The sequence below is a fragment of the Melospiza georgiana genome, chromosome 15 (genome assembly GCF_028018845.1).
Source record: "Melospiza georgiana isolate bMelGeo1 chromosome 15, bMelGeo1.pri, whole genome shotgun sequence".
Classification (NCBI taxonomy): Eukaryota; Metazoa; Chordata; class Aves; order Passeriformes; family Passerellidae; genus Melospiza; species Melospiza georgiana.
The window spans coordinates 6,774,169-6,794,669 of record NC_080444.1 but is presented as its reverse complement, the minus strand read 5'-3'; the positions used below and the strand labels follow the sequence as shown (position 1 = coordinate 6,794,669).

Sequence of the window (20,501 nt, the reverse complement as noted above, 5' to 3'; positions counted from 1 at the left end):
GCACGCACTGATGAACAGAAGAGCTCGATGCTATTCCCGCAGAACGCACCCTCACTGGCGGGCCCGAGCCCGTTACAAACCAAGCGCTAATTAAACGCTAATAAAGTATTAATTGAGCCGTGCTGCCCGTGCCCCACCCCGCCCTCACGCGTCGCCGCCCTCACGGAAAACAGCGGGAACCGCGCACGTGCGCGCCGCCTCCTCGCGGCGCACGCGCAGGAGGACTGACTCCTCCCGGCCGCCGTCCCGCCCCGCCATGCCCCGGACGCCGTTTCCACGGTCACTTCCGGCGGCGGCCCCGGCGCGGAGGCCCCGGTGCAGCCCCGCTCCGCCCGGGCCCGGCCCGCAGCCGGCCCAGCATGCCGGGGCGGCCCGCCCCGCACAGCCCGCCCGCCCCGCACCGCCCGCACGCACGCTCCCCCCTGCGCGGCCGGCCCCTGGCCCCGGCGCTGCCTCCTCCACGCCGCCGCGCCCCGGCGGGAACGTGACCACAGCTCGCCGCCTGTCCGCCCGCGCGGCCGCGGAGCTGTCCGGTGAGTGGGGACACCTGGGAGCGGGCCGCGGAAACGTTCCGCTGAACGGGAGGGAGCCGCGCCGCTCCGCTTGGCCCCGGGCGGTGCGGAGGAGACGGGGCTGGGGGTGACGGGGCTGGGGGTGACGGCCCAGCATCACCGGCTGCGGGGGCCGAGGTGCGGGCCGTGCCGGGGCTGTGCTGCCGTAGGTGCTGCTGCCTTTATCCCCCGTGGCTTCCCCGCCTCCCAGAGCCGTCCGTCACCGCTGCCGAGCGGGGAGCCCCGGGGAGCTGGCGGTGCGTGAGGGTTGCGGGGCTCCCGCAGCCTCCGGCCGTGCCTGTGCAGGCTGGCCCTGATGTGGCGCCTTGTCGCAGGCAGCTCTTCTGAGTGTGCCTCTCCTCTGGGTCACCAAACTGACCTGAGTTCCCCGTGCAAGCTGTGGAAACGCGGATTAATGTATCCACACTGAACTGATGGTATTGAGGGTGTAGAAAAAAAAGTTTCCTTTTGAAACTAGATACATAGAGAACGCATAGTTACCTTGATTTAATTAGAGTCAGATTTAGATGCCAACACTGCTGTCAGTTTACTGAAGTGATTAAAAGTGCTATTTGTTGGGAGAAGCATTGTATAACTTGGCAAGAGCATAACACAGAACGTGTGTTTTAGCCATGGAGGCTCCCTATGATGGCGCTGAGGTCACGGTGGTGATGGAGGAGATAGAGAGCACTTACACTTACACCTCTCCAGTGCCATCCAAGAAGAAGAAGAAACATAAAAGTACTGGTGATCATGGAGAAAAAGCCAAGAAACCTCGGTAAGTTCTTTCTGCCTTCATTTGATTCCTTTGTAGGGTATGGGAGCAGTTTTCCCTGTTTCTGACATGAGTGGATTTGGAGTACTTCATAGTGTAAAGCATTGTATATGAAATATCAGCCTGGCACTTTGGGCCTGCTCAGACATTCTTTACAGATGCCACTGTTGTTCAGTTTAGAGTTTGTTTACCCCACCATAATTTGCCTTGGGCTGGCCCTTAGAGGTTCTCTTTTTCTTTTGAGGTTCTCCTCAGAGAGTTTTCATTTGGTTAAAAAATGCATTAAATGTAACTTGCTTGTCACATGACCTTGAGACAAACCTAAACCTTGTGGATTTATTTTTCCCCAAGGAACTTATTTAGAACGACCTTAATATTTCAATTTCTGGTTGTGTTTCAGATCTGCTTACCTTCTCTACTATTATGATATTTACTTGAAAGTACAACAAGAGCTTCCACACCTCCCTCAGTCCGAAATCAACAAAAAGATCAGTGAGAGCTGGAGGTTGCTCAGTGTGGCTGAAAGGAGCTACTACTTGGAGAAAGCCAAGCTAGAGAAAGAGGGACTGGACCCGGTGAGTTCTTCCTGGAAGTTCTTTGGCTGCTGAGGAGAGAGGCAGTTCCCTGCTTACATAGCCCTGTGTGGGAGAGTTGTTTAACTGCAGATTCCAGTTTGTATCCTTGCCCAGGGCAGTCTTTAGAGAAGTGATGTGAGGCCACTGCCTTTTGCCTTTGCCTTCTGTTCAGTTGAGGGAGGATGGTTTGTAATCCAGGATGGATATGTCTGGTACCTGCTCATGGCAGATATTTTTGTGTCCTTTCATCAGAGTGAGTGTTGGTAAGGTAGGTGATAAAGCAGGACTGAGCAGGATTCTGCAGGCTGTCATATGGAAAAATTACCAGCAAACTACAGGAAACCATTTGAAGCTTAGGCACTAAAATAGCAGGATTGAGAACTGAATCTCTTCCTTTTTTCATTTGAATTTATTCCATCCTCTGGTTTTGCCCACAGAACTCCAAGGCATCCACTCGAGCTGCAGTGGTCCCTGACATTCCAGGCTTCCGCAAGATTCTTCCCCGCTCCAATTATATCATAATTCCCAAAACCAGTCTTCAGGAGGACAGGAGCAGGCAGTCTCTGGAGCTGTGTGTGACACAGAGCCCAGCAGCATCTGAAGGCTTGGCAGCTCCCAGGAATGTCACCAGTGTGCCCCGTGACACCGTGCAGAGCATCCTTTCCGTGGACTCGGGCCGGACCGGCGTCTCGGAGCAGTGCATCGCCATCGAGGGGCTGGCAGAGGACACGGCAGCCTTTGCCCAGCCTGAGGCTGCAGAAGAAGCTGTTACCTCAGAGGTTCTCTCTCACTACGTTGGGCCTGTGACAGAGAAAGTGGCTGGAGAGATCCTCTTGGATGAGGCTTCTTTGGAAATAGAAGGGCAGCCGTACCAGGCAGCGCGAGTGGTTATTGAGGAGACCCTGGTGAGCAGCTCCGCAGAGATCTCCACCGGGGGCATCGCTGTGGCCCGGCCCCAGGTGCCTGATGGGGTGTCTGTGGTGACCGTGGTCACTGGGAGGGTAAGTTGGTCCAGTGCCACTCAGGCTCCTGCCAGATCTCACCTGAAACATCTGAGTGCTATTTCCCCCATTTTACTTGAGATCCTGTGATTGCCCAACTTGCTGATGCTCAATGCTGAGAGGAACAAAACCTCTTTTTTGTAACGAGTGATATAAAAGTAACTCCTTGACTGAGTTGTCTCTGCTTGCAGATTGACTCAGCCCTGTGGTGATATCAATTGTCTTTTATCGTGACTGAGTTCTTTTAATTGTTTGTTATAACAATATTTGAGGTATTGCAATGCCAGTAATTGGGTTCTGCAGTTGCACTGCAAGATTTTGGCAAGAAAGAATGCTACTGCTGTGCTCCTGATAGCTGTTTTCCTGATTGTAGAGAGGTAGAAGGGAGTCCTTTTAAGCTGGAGTTTTAGGGATCAGTCATAGAAAGCTTAGTCTGTGAAGAGTTGGATTCTCTGTTTTGTTTGAGGAGTTTGGTAATTTCCAGAGTACATCTGGTAAGGTTGCTTTTGAAATGATTGCTGCTCTATCCTATATTCTGCTCTCATCGCTCCTTAAGACACATTAATGTTCATGAGAGGGAGGAATATGGGTCACCATGTCTTGTTTACTGCATGCATTTTCCCTTTGATTTCATTTTAGGATACTGAAGAGAGTAGCTCCTCCACACCTGCAACGCAGTTTATCATGTTACCTTTGCCAGCTCACTCTGTTGTGGAGAACCCAGCGTCAATTAAATTGGTAAGAACTTCAGAGTCTTGTATGGTAGTTAAAGTTTGGATCTATTGTCATAGATTTGTCTTAAAGATATTAGAGGGAAGGATTTGCTCATGGTTCAGTTTTTAAAGATAATCCAATTTGGAGTTGCCGTATCACTCAATGTATTTCTTGTCCCTTGTGTTATGTCTTGAATAGGCTAAGAGGGTCTCTGACTTCTACAGTGTCTTACAGGGCCTATTTCTTCTGCCTTCTTCCTCAGGGAATTCTTGGAAACAGGTGGAGTAGATAAAGCTATCACAACACATCTGGCCAACAGCAGTTCCTGTGTAGCCTTCCACGAGTTGGATGCATATTTCTCTTCATAAAAAGCAGTGTCCATCCCTTTGAGGATGGACAAGAGCATATCTGCTCTTACGGCAGGAAAACATGAACTCCAAAGCTCTTGCTTTGGCAGGAGGGGAGCAATGACCTGAGGTTTTGAGAAACCATATTAAAGGCTGTGGCCTGCTGCATGAGGAAGAATAGTATTATTTCACTGATCTAACCACTCCAGCCACCTGTGTTTTTGTAGCCATTTTGGGAGTTCGTTGTACAGTCAGTACTGCGGCTCCTTGTGTTATGTAAGCTAGCATCCAATCCTTTTTTCCAGGTTCTCTATGCTTCCAGCTGGTGGAACACTGCAGATATTTATAGTGGTGCATAGTGTGATGCTCTTCCAGTTGTCCTGGGGAGAATGGAAATATCTCAGGTTTTTATGCCTGAGAAGGATCTGGTTAAAATTGACTCATTTCCTTGACAGCAGCACTTGCAGTTCTAGAAAAAAATCTGTACCTAGTTAGGGAGTTACAGTACAACAGCTCTCTTGGGAGTGTTGGGAACAGGATATTGGAAGTGCTGTGCTGACACAAACTCAAGTGTGTTGCTGCAGTTGTCCTGGCACAGATGACATGTCCTACTTTAGTTGTCTGTATAAATAGTGCCTGGTGATGCTGCTCGTGTTACAGTAATTCATAGCAAGTTACAGTGAAGAACCAGGGAACACTTGACCACCCCATACAGCAGAAAGCTACTGACAAAACTGCCTTTGCATCATGAGTGCTTCTCTTCCAGTCTTTTTGCTGTGTTGCCATGAGTGTTAATCACATCGTGTCTTACTGTAGATTGCTGTTAGAAGCATTTTAATGCCATCTTACTGTGACTTTTTCATGTTCAAAAAGAACTTTCACATCACTGTAAATGCAAGATTAGTTTCTCCAGAAGGTTATGTGCATTGTTCATCCCTGCTCTGCAGGTTGATCTAAATTCAGGTAATACCAGAGGCTATTGTGTAGACTGAGCATTTAGACTCACAGTAGTTGTGGTGCTGACTCACCTGGTGCTGACCCAGCTGTTGGTGTTTGTTCAGTAAAATGAATAATAGTGGAATGCTGGTGATTTGCCAAATAGCATTTGTAAGGTGCTTGTGAGGAAAAAGAAGTGATCAGCACAGCTTTGTGGTGGTTTCCAGGTCTGTAGACAAATTTTTGACAATTCTTGTTTCAGACAACCACCTATACTCGCAGGGGACATGGAAATTGCACCAATCCTGGCTGTTCCTTCACTTATGTCACCAGGCATAAGCCACCAAAATGCCCAACATGTGGGAACTTCCTGGGAGGGAAGTGGATTCCAAAGGTAAATTTGTCTGTCTTTTCCTGAATTTGAGACGAAAAGTGCTGGTTTTGTGAATGCCTGTGATACTTCTAGACCTGTAGATCTAGCACAGGAGGTCAGATACACCAGAAATGATCTCTGCACTTGTGTTCCAGTGCCTGTGCTGGAGCAAGTCACTGTTGCAGAGGACACTTGGCTAAGGTGAGACCTGAAATCACCACAGCTTGGGTAAAGATGCTGCTCATATCTGTTAGAATACGTGGGGCTGCATTTGCTAAAATATCTCTCATTGAGAGGATACACATGCTTCTGGCCCTCTGTCTGCACAGCTCCTGTGACTGGAAGGCATTGCCGGTTCCTCCTGCTACAGCCCCAACTAAGCTTGGGAAGTTGTTTTGTGGTAATTAATATCAACATATGAAGTTTTTCCACAAATTTAGTTTTCTGTGGTCTTTCAACATCTTTTTTTTTTTAACAGAGAGGAGAAATAACTCTTAACTAGAGGAGGTGTATGATCCTTTAGGAGCTTGTTAATAAATTTGATTTAGTGGAGGCTGAAGTGCTGTTGGGTATTGTTGTCTCATGGCCATGTGTCTGATAATGATATTCTCACTACTGACTGGAAGGAAGTTTCCAAGTGTTGGTAGAGTTGTAAAGCCTGAGTGGAAAAGTCTTTCTCCACATGATGCCTCTTCTGCTTAAGTTATTGGCATCTCTGCTAGCTGTGTACAGAAAAACACAGTTGATCCTTAAACCTTGGCACTATCCTGGTAATTAGTCAGCTCTGAACAGATGTGCATTTCTGTCTGAAGCAAGACTCCTCAGGCACAATTTAAAGGATGTTCTCAGTGTGAAAATTGGCATTGACATTCAGTGGCTTTATGTGGATTTGTTCTGAACCTCCTTTGTTTTGTGTCTGGATCCATTGAACATTCAGGGATGAGAACTCTTTTGGGCAGCCTGCAGACTCTGTGGTGTCTGAGCTGAAGGCTGAGCTTCCTGTGTGGTAGGGTACAAATAGTGATGGTGACATCTTCACTTTTGTTTGGTAAACTTGCTGAGGTAGAGAGATGGCTGAATGCAAAGAGTATTTCTGGATTCTGCCTGAGCAGGGCATGTGTGCTGCTGTTCAAGCTTACTCTGGTTAGAACTGAAAGGTTTAGAGGGAGCTTTCCTTTTTGTCTTTCAGACTTTGGTCTGTTGGATTCCATTTCTGATATCTTTTTCCATATTCCAGTTCAGTGTTCATTGCATCTTTGTTGAATCCAGTACAATGATTTTTGTAGCCTTAGTCTTGGAACTAACATTTTTCCTAAAGTCAGAAAATTTTCCTAAGTAATCCTGTTTTCTGGTTGGCTCACATGCTTGCTTTTCTGAAAGCTTATATCCAAAAGATGCAGATTCTCTGTCTTAACTGCCTTTGATTGCTCAATAATGTGGAAGAGCAGACAGCATCAGAGAGCTGAAGCCATGAAAGGGGAGCGTAGGTGGTGGGCCCTTGCTACAGAGGGTGGTGGGTGACTTTGTGCTGTTGATGCTAATGGTGATATATAAGTTTAAGAAAGATTGATTCTTCAAAGTAAACAGCATCTAAAAATAATACATGAAGGGCCAAGAGGCCAGATACAATGTTAGCAGGGCCTTTGCTGTTGTAGGAGATGCTGTCTGTCTACTCCCATACAATTCACTGCTTAAACACTTCGAATTCTGCTGTTTTGTTCCAGCATTAAATAGGCCACAGGAAACATGGCATATGCAGGGGACTTGCTTATCTGTGAAAGCTGAAAGCTCTGAAATGTGACTCTCTCCTTGTTTCCAGGAAAAGCAACCAAAAAGCAAATCTGAGCCAAATTCAGGCACCTCTCTCAAAACTCCAGCAGCTAAAAGAGGTCAGCAGTCAGCCCTCACAGAACCCATGGCCGCCAGTGAGAGTTCCTCCAAGTCTGCCTTGGAGAGCTCTGAAGCTGTCAGCCAGCTGCTGAGTGCTGTGCCTGGTGGAGGGCAGATGCCTGAGATGGAGTGGGAGGAAGTGATCATCTCTGAGAGCCACTTTCTCCCAAATAATGTGCTTGCTGAAGACAGGAGCAGTGCCCAGCAGCAAGCGGACGCCTCTTCGGAGCAGGCAGAGAAAGGAAGCTTAGGGCAGGGAATGCCCACATCTTCTGAGGTGTTGAGTTCAAATGCCTCTGTGAAAAAGCCAGTGGTGGGGTGAGTCACTTTTCCATGTGTTATGGGAGCATATGATGTCTATTGTGTGCTCATGGGACTAGTCCAAGAAGTTGAAGGCTGTTGGCAGTGCTTCCTGTAAAACTTACTGTGTTTGCTGTCTGTTTTGTGCCAGTTCAGGATTGTTCCTTTGAGTCTTTGTCCATCAGAACTAATATTTTTCCTTAAGTGACAGATTGTAGTCACAGGGCAGATGCAGCCTTAGCACTGTCTCTCTTTCTATTGCAATAGCTGTGGTTAGTGTGCTAACAAAGCACAATTCAGGGAAAAGAGGAAAACTGAAGCTGAGGGGAAATAGATGGAATATTTTTCCACTTGTAGCTCTTATTTTTCAGAACTGATGCAACAGCTGCTACACACAAGGGACAAGAAGCAAAGAGCAAATCAAGACCCAAGCCCTCCTTGCTGGCTGCAGCCAGACCCATGCGAGCCATTCTGCCTGCTCCATTCATTGTGGGGAGAGAAGCCAGCACAGAGCAGCTGAGCAGCAGGCAGGCCTTTGCAAGTGCTGGTAAAAGCAGCATCTCTGTGTGCTTTGGGAGCTGTTGTCTTTCCTCACCTTGCTGAAGTGGTGTCTGCCAATAATAAGATAGGTTTCAGGGGAGGTGGTTACTAATGCTAGGAAAAAACCAGTTTGTCTCTGCCTGAGTGGAGTAAATGGGCCATGAAACACCTGCTTGGGTTATTTCAAGCTCAGAGGAAAGATCTCACATGACTATAGTGGCATTTAACAAAGATGTCAGAAAGAAACAGAACCTGTTTTCTCACATTTAACCTGATGCATCTCTTTCCTCCTTCTAGATAAGCATTCTCCTGTGAGAACATCAGGCTTGAAGCCCAGTACACTGAAACAGTTGGGCCAGTCAGTTCTGCAGCCACCAACTGCTGAGGAGCAAAAGGTTGTTCTTCAAATGCAAACTATTTTCCTGGATTTTTTTTGGGGGGGAGGGTTTTGTTTGTGGTTTTGGTTTGTTGTTTTTTTCTTTTTTTCTCCCAGGTGAGTCATATGACCTGAGTGAGAAATAGAACAAAAAATGTATCTGCTTTATGTTGATGAGATCTGTGAGTGGCTGTTTTTATGATATGGCTGGATAGCAGAATGACTTCTTGGTGGCTGAGTGTGGGAACTGAGCTGAGAGATGCTGTTGGACAATCCTGCTGTTGGTTACTTTGGGAACTTCCCAGCTACTTCCAGAAGATGCTTTAAGGATCTGCTGGTGCTTTGATAATCTGACATGCAATATTGAATATTGAGCTTTTCACCTGTAAAATATGACTCAGTATGCCAAGGGGCTGAATCTGTGAATTGTAATGCCTTTGCATGCAAGATGGTGTCTTATGGTATTTGGGATATTAAATGAACTTTAATCAATCTCTTAGGGGCAGTAATGCTAATAGATATTGATATTGGTGCATGTATGTATTTAGTAATAGGTGTCTGATGTGTGTTGTTTTTTCTGCTTTCAATCTCTAGCTCCACAGTTCTGTGACAAGCAGGGCATCTCAGGTTAAAGTTGTGGAGGTCAAACCAGACATGTTCCCTTCCTACAAGTACAGTTGCACCGTAACTTTGGTGAGAATTTTTCAAATAGTTTGAAAAACTATTTCACTTCTGCCACAGGGAGTGTCCTCTCTGGGGTGAGAATTATGTGGGACTTCTGTTTTACTGACTGGCACAAATACATTTCATTTTTAACATGAAATAATCTGTGCTTTATGTCATCTCTAGACCTAGTCCAGGATGGCTGTGCAGGGCCTTGTTAAGAGATGGATTTTAACTCATGCATGCAGAATCCTCATGCCCTGCTTGAGTTCAGCAGGGAGGATCAGGGGTTTCTGAATGAATTTTTAATGTGCTTCTGAGCTGGAGAACTGGCCCCAGAATGATTAAGTGCTACTTACAGGATTCTGTGCAAAGTGACAGGGCTTGCTATTGATGTTTGAACAAGATGTTATAAAGTGGAGGTAAAACATATAAGAATCTTTTTTATAATCTTGTTGGCTTAGAATCATAGAGTCATTCAGGTTGGAAAAGACCTTTAAGATAATGGAGTCCAACTATTAAAAGTCAAGGTCACCATTTGTAGAAAGTGAAGGGAGACGACCCATCCTCTGATCAGCATCGAACTCCTATTTATTGATCCACCAAGCACATTTTATAACAGTGTTAATTAAGTTCATACATATTGCAAAACCCAAGCTCATCATCAGTTACAGATTAAACATTAACCCCTCCTTTTGTTTTCAATACCTGTCGTTTGTTATTGAAACCAAGATTTATTTTCTCACCCTGTTATGAAAGTTCTCAAGGCCTCAATGTTTGTCAACTTTTGCTTTCCCATACCAGCCAAGGGCAGAATGTTTACCTGTTATGAAAAAACAGCCTGAGAACTTTGTTGTTTACAGAAACAGGCTGTGAGAATTTGCTTCTCACAGCTGCCTTTTACTTTTCCATCAGCTGTATATGATTATGGCATGTCTGAACAAAACTCTATAAGCCATTTCTGAGCAAAATTCTCCAACAAGCAAGCATCTCTTTTGTGTCATTCAGGATTTGGGATTGGCAACCTCACGTGGCAGAGGGAAATGCAAGAACCCCTCCTGCAGTTATGTGTATACAAACAGGCACAAGCCACGCATCTGCCCAAGCTGTGGTTACAACCTTGCCAAAGACAGGACTGAGAAAACAGCAAAATCCCTGGTAAGGTTCAAGCTGGCTTGTTTCATCACATGTCTGCTGTGAGCTGGGCAGAGAACTTTGCAAGTCCCTATGGAAGCATGGTTTGGGCTTTGCTTTTTTTTTCATTATGATAAACTTTTCTGACAGAATGGTTCCTATTTAAAATATCTGTGATGATGTTTGTTGAATTCCTGTAGCAGTGGTGTTTCAGGCTGATAGAATATGAGCACACCCAATTCTACCACTGGGTGTCTCCTGAACTTAAAAATCCTTCTGTTGTGTCAGTACATGCTGGGAAAATCGACCCTGAAGTCACCACATTGCTGTGTCAGCTTTGTTGAACTTCAGACTTCATCAAGAAACTCCCAAGTCTCTCTGCTTTGTGAGCAGTTTGGGGCTGGTCAGTTAAGTTGGTACATCTTGTATTAGAGCTTCCTGTTTTTAAGGGTTTGTAGAGCAATTTTACTTCCAACCTGAATTTATTTCTGGATGTAGGGTTTTTTTTCTGATGTATAAATATGTTTTCAGTTGTCTGCTGTTCTATGTGGATGTAATTAATTCTGGAGGGTTTTTTGCCTTTGCAGCCTCAGATCTTAGCTTTTCTCATACTGAATTGTAATGTTTTTAAAACAATAAATGAAAAAAAGGAGCTTTCCTGCTCTTAGCTGAAATGCCTACTCAGCAAACAGACAGAATTTTAGTCTGTGGAGTAATGACTCATCCACTTGCCTTTTTTTTTATTTTGAAGAACATAACTTTGTTTAGTGATTTTGTTTTTGCTTTAAAGATGCAAACAAACAGACGTGGCCTGTGTGAAACTCACACAAACAGCTGTGTAAGGAACAGCAGTGTGCTTAGCTCAGCTTCCATTCTGAGAGGCATGTAGCTTGTCTCTTCCTCATTTAGGTTTTTTCTTTTTTTCTGGCTGTAGATCAGTTTAACATTCCTGTCACACAGTTAATTGTTGTCTCTGGGCTTTTGACTGATCATTTATCTCATTGCTGGACTAGTCAGAAAACCAGGTTGAAATGTTGACACAAGAGTTTCAGGGATTAAACAAATGAGCTTGTTTGGGTTCTCTTTGTTCTCCTGGCACAACCTGGAGTTGGGTTCTCCTGTCTTTGTGCATTTTGTTGTGGTAGTATGTGTTGGAGAAGGGTAGATTGTAGACTGATCAATTGTTACTGATTGGTGTGTTCTGTGTATCACAGCGCCCAGTTCTCTGTTAGTTGGTTCCTCCAGCTTCTGGAGAGCTGTGCAGCCTGCCCTGAGCCTGTGCCTGATAACCTGTGGAGAAAGACAGTGATAACTGGAGGTTCAAGTGATGAGGGTTATTGAAGTGTACCTGTTGGTGGTTATCCTCATCTTCTGGATCCCCAATCCCTGCACTCAAGAGTTTAATGGCCAATCTGTGATGGTTTGGCACTGCAGGAGTTGGACTGTAATAAACTATTTTTGTTAATTTGAGCTTGAAGTGGCATCAATGATTCCGCAGTAGTGTAGAAGTCAGGTTTACTGAGAGCAAAGGCTGCTGTGTTTCTGCTGCCTTTTATGACTTTTTTGTGCCTAATATTTCATGCCCATGCTTGCCTGTTGGGCTGTGTTGCTCCCCAGGAGGTGAGTGCAGGCCAGCCGGGCGTGCTGAACACCAGCGAGCCCCTGACGCCGGCGCAGAAGGAGACGCAGCGTCAGTCCACGCTGCAGCTGCTGCGCAAGGTGATGCAGATCCCCGAGAACGAGTCCGAGCTGGCTGAGATCTTCACCCTCATCCACGAGCTCAACAGCTCCAGGCTCATCCTGTCCAACGTGAGTGAGGAGACCGTGACCATCGAGCAGACCTCCTGGTCCAACTACTACGAGTCTCCGTGCGTGCAGTGCCTCCTCTGTAACAGCCCCTTGTTCAAAGGGGGACACAAGTAAGATGCCGCTTTGCATTTTGACTCTTTCAAACTCATGCTGATTTTCTTTGTTCTGAGTCTGCCTGAAATAATATTTGCTTTGGCCCCTGGTAGTGAAGCTGGTGAAAGTGACACTGAGTAAGTTAGATGTGTTGGAAAGGGTTTGGCAGGATCAAAGAGTGACTGCAAAGTCCAGATGTAACTTTTTTCTTATTGAAACAGTATTTTCATTAGTCATCCCCTCTTTGTTTTCCATTCTGATGCTTTGAGGCTAAGAGAGGAAAACTTGTGTGTTTACAGATGTGCATTGTGTGATTTCCTTTTTCTCTCTCTCCCTGGTCTGAGTATTTCCTCTGTGGGTCTTTTTGCTTATGATATTTTCATTCCTTTCATTTCTTAACATGTGCTTGAGTGAATGCTTTTTGGAACAAATACGCAAATTGAAACCTGAAGGACTTTAAGAAACTTTTAGTAAATAAGCTAGATTGCCTTAACTAGATTTGAATGAAAGCCTGTAGGATATCTCTTCCCTTAGTCTGCCAGACATTCTCCTGTTGCTGAAAATATGATCTAAGATTTTTCCTACAACAAAACGTCAGGGAGTTTAATGTTGTTTCATTCTTCCACAAATAAATTATTGATATGAAGGATGGATATTTGCTTTGGTCAGGCTAGCACTAATTGAGATCTTTCCAGAAGAGTTACTTTTTATGTTCTGTATTTTTTTCAGAACAGAGCAGTCTCACACCCTGTCTCTCACCATGGGTCTTACCAGCCTGTGCATTGTAAATCCTTGTCTGTGCCTGGCTGCTTTGCAGTGCTCTGCATGTGGGACTCTCCCATGTGTCTGCACAGGCTCTAATTGAAGCCCTGCCAGTGGGAAGGAGGAGACTTTGGCTTTGGTTCCTGTTTTCCCAGGTGGACAGCAGTATTTCAGCCACTGGCACTCTCCTGTCTGAACTTCCCCCTTGTCAGTTACATTGCAGAGGAGCAGATCTCTCTGAGTCTGTGTGCAGGGCAGGCTGGTGGGATGTTTTACTGATCACCACAGCAATGGTACAGCCACTTCTCCCAGGGCAGCTGGGGCCATGGGTTTTCTCCACCTCAGCAATAGTAGGTTCCCAGTGTATGGAGCTGAAGGGATGCTCTAGTGCTGTTTAAAAGAATGTGAGCTATGACCTGCGTCTGCCTGGGAAATCTGTTTTAAAATGTAACTTCTTCTGGTGTGATATGATGTGGTGAGCTGGCTTAGATTTACATAATAATGAACTCATGTCAACTAGACTGTTTGAAGTTACTGCAGGGTTGGACTAAAAAACCTATTGGCTTCACTCAGAGTGGTTTTTTTGTTGTGTGTTGCAGTTCCCTTGCTGGTCCTCAGGAGTGCTGGCTGCTGACAGCCAATAGATTACAGGTGGTTACAGCTCAGGTCAAAGTGTGCTTGAACCTGCAGTGTCTGGCCCTCCATAGCTTCACTGACATTTACACAGGTAGGAGAAATGTGAACATACAGCATGACTGCAGTCTGAATCCTTTTGAAGCCTTGGGATTGTATCAGAGCATTGTTCAGGCACTAGAAAAGCTTATTCCCTTCCTCAGTGTACTAAATTTTAAATATTTTTAATCGCTTCTGCTTATTCTGCAAGTAAATCTATATTTGTGAGTGAAAACACATGAATGCTCTGGTGAGGAAGACCTTGCCTTGATTCCCTGGTGTAGGCTTCTGTGAATGTTGAGTTCTGCAAGGCAGCCCCTGAGATCATGGTCAGAGACATCTCTGGAGAATGCTGTTTGGTGGCATTGGCTAGTGAGATAGATTGACAGCTGTTCCTTGTAGCTTTTTAACAACAGACAAGTCTGTGAAAGGAGCTGATGCTTCAGCAGGGAACTCTGCATTTCAGAGGTGCAGAAGCACTGTTGGTGTTCCCATTATCCTCTAAACTGCACTCATGAGTGTGTTGTGTATCAGTAAGGAATAAATTTCCTTGTGAGGAAGATCTGGAACCCTACAGACAATAACTGTCTTGTTTTAACTGCAGGCCTTTTCAATGTGGGTAACAAATTGTTAGTGAGCTTGGATCTTCTGTTTGCAATCCGAAACCATATTAAACTTGGAGAGGATCCCAGAGTGGCTGTTGGCAATATCCTTGACTCTGTTCAGGAGCAAACTGGTGAGTTTTCCTTCTTGCTTTTTACCATAACATACCAAACTGTGACCTGATGATGATTGCTAGTTTATAAAAAGGCAAACCTCACCTATTTTAGTGTATGTTTCTATTAAATAACTTCCTAAACCAAACAGTACCTCTCTGACCAGTCCTTTATAACAATTCTCTGGAGGGCAGGTTTGGTTTTATCCTGTGTAGGAGAGCCCTACTACCTCTGCAGTGGCTTCAGGATGTGAAAACTGTAACAGTGGCATGTTCTCTTTTCAGATAAAAGCCTGAGCCCTGATGAGCAGGCTCAGCTCCAGGAGCTGCTGTGCAATGGCTACTGGGCTTTTGAATGCCTGACAGTCCGGGATTACAACGATATGATCTGTGGAATCTGTGGCATAACCCCCAAGGTGGAAATAGCCCAGAGGAATACGGAAAATGTCCTAGCACTGAAAAATATAGAGGTAGGTTTTTCCCACAGCTCACATCCTGTTTGTGTTCAAAGCAGATCATAATGATTTTTTGCTGACTCTGGTCTTCATGGTGCACAATAAATACATGAGACCTTTGTGAGTGGTTTTCTGCTGATGCCTGACAAGAGGATGTGGCTGGAGCAGCAATGTCTGTGCTTCCTCTTAGAGGTGTTGATGTGTAGTTCAGGGAAAATGAGATCCTTTGTCCCTGGACCACAGCTTTTGTCCAGCAGCCTTGGGTAGGAGGAACCTTGGATGGAAGTTGTTGAATTTGGTCTTCCTTTGACATGAACACATTCGTTTTTTCCTCAAGTTTCCCTGAGGTGCTGTCTTCTCTAATGGGGAAAAAAGCCCTAGTAGGAGAATGTAGCATGTCTGACTTTTATGTCAAATATGTAAATTTTGAGTCTTACCCAATGCAAAGTGGTTGTGGGAAGCTTTAGGAGACTGAAATCATCTTGTTATATTTGAGCTAAGCACTCTCCTGGATAGTCCTCATGCCATGAGTGAGACTGACACAGAGCTATCAAATGAACTGTGGGTTTTGTATTTGACCACTCTTTCTTTCTCTCTGTAGTTTACTTGGCCAGAATACTTGCCATCAAGTGAAGTGAATGTGGAAGACTTTTGGTCCACGATGGAGACAGAGGTGATTGAGCAGGTGGCTTTTCCTTCTAGCATCCCCATCACAAAGTTTGATGCCTCTATTGTTGCTCCTTTCTTCCCTCCACTGATGAGAGGAGCAGTGGTGATCAATACAGAGAAGGACAAGAACCTGCATGCACAGCCAGTGCCAGGTAATGGCTCAGGTTGTGCCCATTAAGGGAGTGCTTGATGTGTTGGTGACTTCAGTCTTGGTGATGTTTAACATTAAGAGTAGCTGATTGCATGACACTTTAAAAGTCATGTGTGCTGAGAAAAGACAGGAACATTGAGGTGATTTCAGCTGTTCTCAGGCTACTTTATTACTTGAGGCATGGCTTTTCCTGTGAAGTTTGGATGCAGTGGTGGGCTCTGATGCATTTGAGACATGGGGGACATGAGAGCATTGCACCCCAGGTGAGATAGAGTCTGGTTGCAGAGGGATGCATGCACATCTTGAATGCCAGTCAGTGTTTGTTTCATGTTAGACTGATACTTGGAGTGTGGAAGTTGCTGGTAGTGCTTGGTATCACAGTGTTACAATCTCAATAAAGGGTGAATAAGTTTTTGCAGAACTTGAGAAAAAACTAGGAGAGTGGTGTGGTAGTCCTGATCAGAGTTGTCATATTGACTGCATGGAACAAGAAGCAGTGAGAAGAATAATCTCAGATCTGAGAGCTAAGATCAGTTAGCACCTGTTTCCCTTAAGAATTTAGATGTTGTGTATAGGAAGGAAGACTGGCTTTCCAGGCTTAGCAAGTGTGTGAGTTGGCTTTGCAGACAGGGCTGCAGCTGCTTCAGAGCTGGGCTGCAGAAGAGCTGTGTGGGCTCTTGTGGAAGTGGAGTTCCTGAGAAAGAGCCAGGGAGATGTGAAGGCTGAGCCTGGAGCTGTTCAGCCCAAGGGCTGCAGTGACATTTATCTCTGCTCTTCTTCACTTGGTTGTCCTCCCATCAGTCATTTAAAGGTTACAAATGACAGGATAGATGAGTGCTTATGGGGTCTGCAGCTCTGCTGGGCTCAGTCTGGTGACCTCAGCAGTGAAGGGCTCAAGACAAGTGCTCTGTGATGTGCTCTGCACATAGGACTGTTCACAGCTCTCTCTTGCTGGCTGTGGGTTGTGCAATCTCTGCTTCTGTCATCTTCTTCTTAAGAAATTATTTTGGTAAGTTCCCTTCCTGAGAATGAGTGCTGAGACTGCTGAGTGCTGTTTCCTGCCTTTGCAGGTAACGGGAGTGCCTTGGTGAGGCTCCTTCAGGAAGAAGTCTTCAGGCCTGAGCTGATAAACTCTTACAGTGAGGAAGAGCTGCAGAGCTTTCTGACACAGTGTGGCATCCCCTGGGAGGCATCACATACCAAGGTAATGGCTTGTTTGCCCACAGACAAGCCTGCAGGAGTGGAGCTGTTCTTCACTGTCTTTCCCTCATCCACTCTTGCCATCCTAGACAATTAATTTCTCATCTGACTGCACTAAGGGCAGGGATGGGTGCCAGCAGGTTATAGGATAATTTACACATGGTGAAATAAATTGAACCTTTGTGGGCTAGAAGAAAGGAAGCCTGTAATTACCTTGTCACCAGCTCAGCATTGTGTAATTGGTTGTCATCCTCACAGTGCTGAGTGTGGGATTAGGAAGTTATTGGATGAAGTGCAAATTAGGATTTAGGAGACCTTGCATGCTGCCTTTTCCCTCTCTGCAGGAGTCTGTTAATTTTAGTAATTTTCTCTGGGGCCTGTCTTTTTTAGGATGAGCTCTGCTACTCCCTCCTGGCTCTCTATGAGTTTGTACAGAATGGGACAAGCATTACACCATCTTCTGCTCATCACACAGGAGGGAAAATCTACAAAGTGTGTCCACATCAGGTAGGGAAGACTGGAGCCCCAGTGGATTTTTTCTTCCTTGGCTATTCATTATTTGACTTAACAGCATGGAACTTCCTTATTGAATAGAAGCAATGGAATGGGCTTCTCTGAGCCTTGGGAATGAAACCTGTTCCTCAGGGCTTGGAAAATTCCCCATGACAAGGTGAATGTGTGTGAGGAGGAAACAGAGTACCTTTAGAGAAAGTAGTTGTCTGGTTGGTGAAAGGCAGCTGGATTTTTTTTAAGACTAGATTGTTTTTCTGTAAGTTTTTAATTTTATTGTGCTGCTGATGTCAATCCTTTCTTTGTTCTAGGTTGTGTGTGGCTCCAAGTACATAGTAAGAGGAGAAAATGCTCGGGATCACGTGGACTTGTTGGTATCCTCACGTCACTGGCCTCCAGTGTATGTTGTTGATTCAGCCTCTTCAGTGGCACTGTGTGCAGACCTCTGCTGGCCTGGCCTGACTTCCCAGATGTGGGGGAAGAACCAGGGCTGCTTTTCTGACCCCATGGAACCTCCAACGGTTAGTTATGTCTTTGCTCTCTGCTGTGCCAGTCCAGCATGGAAAAGCTGCTGGGAGAGCAAGGGAGATTAAAGTTAACACCCTCTCCCCATATGTAATCTGCATTGTGGCTTGAGATAATTTTGTAGAATCACACAATGATTTGAGTTGGAAGGGCCCTTAAAGCTCATCCAGTTCATCCTCCTGCCATAGGCAGGGTCACCTTCCACTAGGCCAGGTTGCTCACAGCCCCATCCAGCCTGGTTTTGAGCACTGCCACTAGTGAATTTGATAAGTATCTCCTGATTTAAGCTTTGCCAGGGCATCAGTCCTAAGCATAGCAGAATGTATTAGGTGTTGCCTGGAGATTGTGTTTGATTAATTGTCCTTAGAATAGGAAGAGCTGTGTTGGGAGTGCATTGTAACAGCTCAGATCATGAACTTTGGAGCACATCACTTATTTTGACACAGCAACTCACTTCTTTCAGACTACTGCTATTCCTTGACAAGTAGGAGAGAAAGATGGCTCCTAGTCCCTTGGGATTATTTGAGGGCACTCAAGTGAGGAGGGAGCGTACATACCATCCTTGTGGCATGTAGGGGAAGCCTGGATCATTAGGCTTTCCATCTGTCCTGGGTCATAGTGTTGCTTGGAGTTTGGCCAGCCAGTACTTTTATCTCCTCAGCTGTGGGGAAGTTGTTGTTCCACCTGCTGTGTGTCTCCCCCAGTACGTGTCCTGCCCCGAGCTGCTGGACCAGCACTACAGCGTGGACGTGACGGTGGCCGAGCCCTCCCTGCAGCACCCCATCACCAAGTCGTGCGCGCGCCGCATCGTGCAGGCGGGCGCGGAGCAGAGCAGCCCCTGGGACGCCACGGCGCGGCACCGCTGCATCGCCCTGTGCCGCGAGCTGGAGCCCTACGGCGCCATCGCCGCCGCCATCGGCGACAGCCGGACCAGCACCGTGCGCCAGCGGCCCATCACCTTCGAGAACCCCACGCACTATTACCTCTACAACCGCCTCATGGACTTCCTCACCAGCAGGGAAATCGTCAACAGGCAGATCCAGGAGATCGTGCAGAGCTGCCAGCCCGGGGAGGTGGTGATCCGCGACGCGCTCTACCGGCTCGGCGTGGCCCAGATCAAAACGGAGACGGAGGAGGAGGAAGAGGGGAAGCAGGAGGAGGATGGAGGTTGCTGAGTTGGTTTCTCTCTCCGGTCGTGTGGATGGGTGGGCTGAGCCAGCTTTTGCAGCTGTCTGGTTTGAGAGTTTATTTTTTATTTTATTTTATCAACCTCCACAGGTTGGAGATGTGATGCTGGTGGCTTTGACTGCTGTTACTGACCAAAGAGCTCTGTGCTTCCATAGGATCGTGATAGCTGCTGTGCACATGGGTCTGTCACCCCCTTGCAGACGGCTGCAGCTGCCTCCAAGGCATGTGATGGACCTGCTGTTCAGGGCTGTAGGATGTTGCCCTCCCTGCAGAGGAGTTGCTGGTAGCAGGGAGTGTGTGTGGTCAAGCACACACGGGTCATTTAATTCTGAATCTTGCTTGCTGACTTCTTTGTGCTTATTGGTGGCAGGGCGGGGGGTGTGGGACCAGGCTACAATGGTAGATGGCTACAACGATTTCCCCCAAAACATTCTGAATAGGTGAATTTAGGATACTGACTCCTGCTTGGTAAACTTGCAGAGCTCTCACAGCCATTGGCTGCAAGGAGTCGTGAGGAGGAGGAGCTGTGCTGCTTTAACATGCTGTATCTGGGGAGCTTCCCTGGAGGCTGCACTCTTGGTCCAGGATTGTGAATGCTTTGGCTGCAGGGAGTTTCTAGAATTGTTTGTCCCTTCACATGAGCACTAATAATTTAGAAGCCAAAAGGTACAGTGAGAGGAGAGTGTTCAGTATAGTAAGGTAAGAACTGAGCCCCAGGGCAGCTGAGGGGTTGGAGGATGGTTTAAGTGCTATGCAGGGGTGGCTGTGGAGAGGGGAGGGACATCCAAACACTGTCTGAGGGGTCAAGGAGGAATGATGAATGCAGTGTCACCAGAGCGAGCAGGGTTCTGTATTCCACCCTCACGGACGTGCTGGGAGAGCTGCACCCATCACTTTGTCAGGTGTCACACCTGCCTGCCCGTGTTCCCACAGCACTCTGGGGGTTAGAGGAGTCTCCTGCTGCCCAGGTTGCTTTGTCAGCCCCTTGAGAGGAGTCAGTATGAGACCTCTGCCTGTGCAGCACACCTGAGGAACACCTGGGGCTGTGGGTGCAAAGCTGTGCTGTGGCTGCTGCAGCTCCCGTTGCCCATGGCTGGTGGTGAAGGTGTTTGCTGTGACACACATAGGAAACAAGTAGGATGCCAGACTGCAAAGTTGCCATCTTGGGAGTTTATTTTGTCTGAGTGAGCAGTGGGGAAGATTCTGAGGCTTGCAGTGTGGTTGAAAACTCCCTTCTGTGAAGGGGAACCTATTGAGTACTGTACTGTTAAAGTAAATGTATTGAGTCTGAGCAAATGCAGTAATCATGGCTTGGGGTTTTTCTGTTAAGAACATTAACTTATTATAAGAGACATTAGTGACTTTTTTCAGTCAGTGAGAAAGTTTAATAAATTATCTCCAATTTTGGGGGTGAAACTGTGGTCAAGTGACTTGGGTTGTTTTTTTTTTTTTGTGTGTGTGTGTGTACAAGACCTGGATGGCTTCAGGAGAAAAGGCACAAACACTGCTGAATCTCTTCTGCATTTGCCCTGCCTTTGCCATTGCACTTGCCCCAGAGACTGCTGCCATGTTCCACA

General features: G+C 46.4%; 1 protein-coding gene across 1 annotated transcript; it reads left to right on the top strand.

Annotated features, from left to right (window-relative positions):
- Window positions 1–443: 443 nt before the first annotated feature.
- On the top strand, window positions 444–20,340 carry HMGXB3 (HMG-box containing 3). The gene is made up of 21 exons (XM_058034901.1): window positions 444–533; window positions 1,182–1,329; window positions 1,727–1,901; window positions 2,339–2,902; window positions 3,542–3,640; window positions 5,162–5,293; window positions 7,092–7,480; window positions 7,834–8,009; window positions 8,300–8,397; window positions 8,973–9,071; window positions 10,050–10,199; window positions 11,793–12,094; window positions 13,439–13,566; window positions 14,116–14,247; window positions 14,512–14,696; window positions 15,283–15,502; window positions 16,572–16,705; window positions 17,092–17,208; window positions 17,523–17,732; window positions 18,441–18,903; window positions 19,015–20,340. The coding sequence occupies exons 2-21, from the start codon at window positions 1,184–1,186 to the stop codon at window positions 19,053–19,055; spliced, it is 3,960 nt and encodes a 1,319-aa protein (XP_057890884.1). The 5' UTR covers window positions 444–533; window positions 1,182–1,183; the 3' UTR covers window positions 19,056–20,340.
- Window positions 20,341–20,501: the final 161 nt, after the last annotated feature.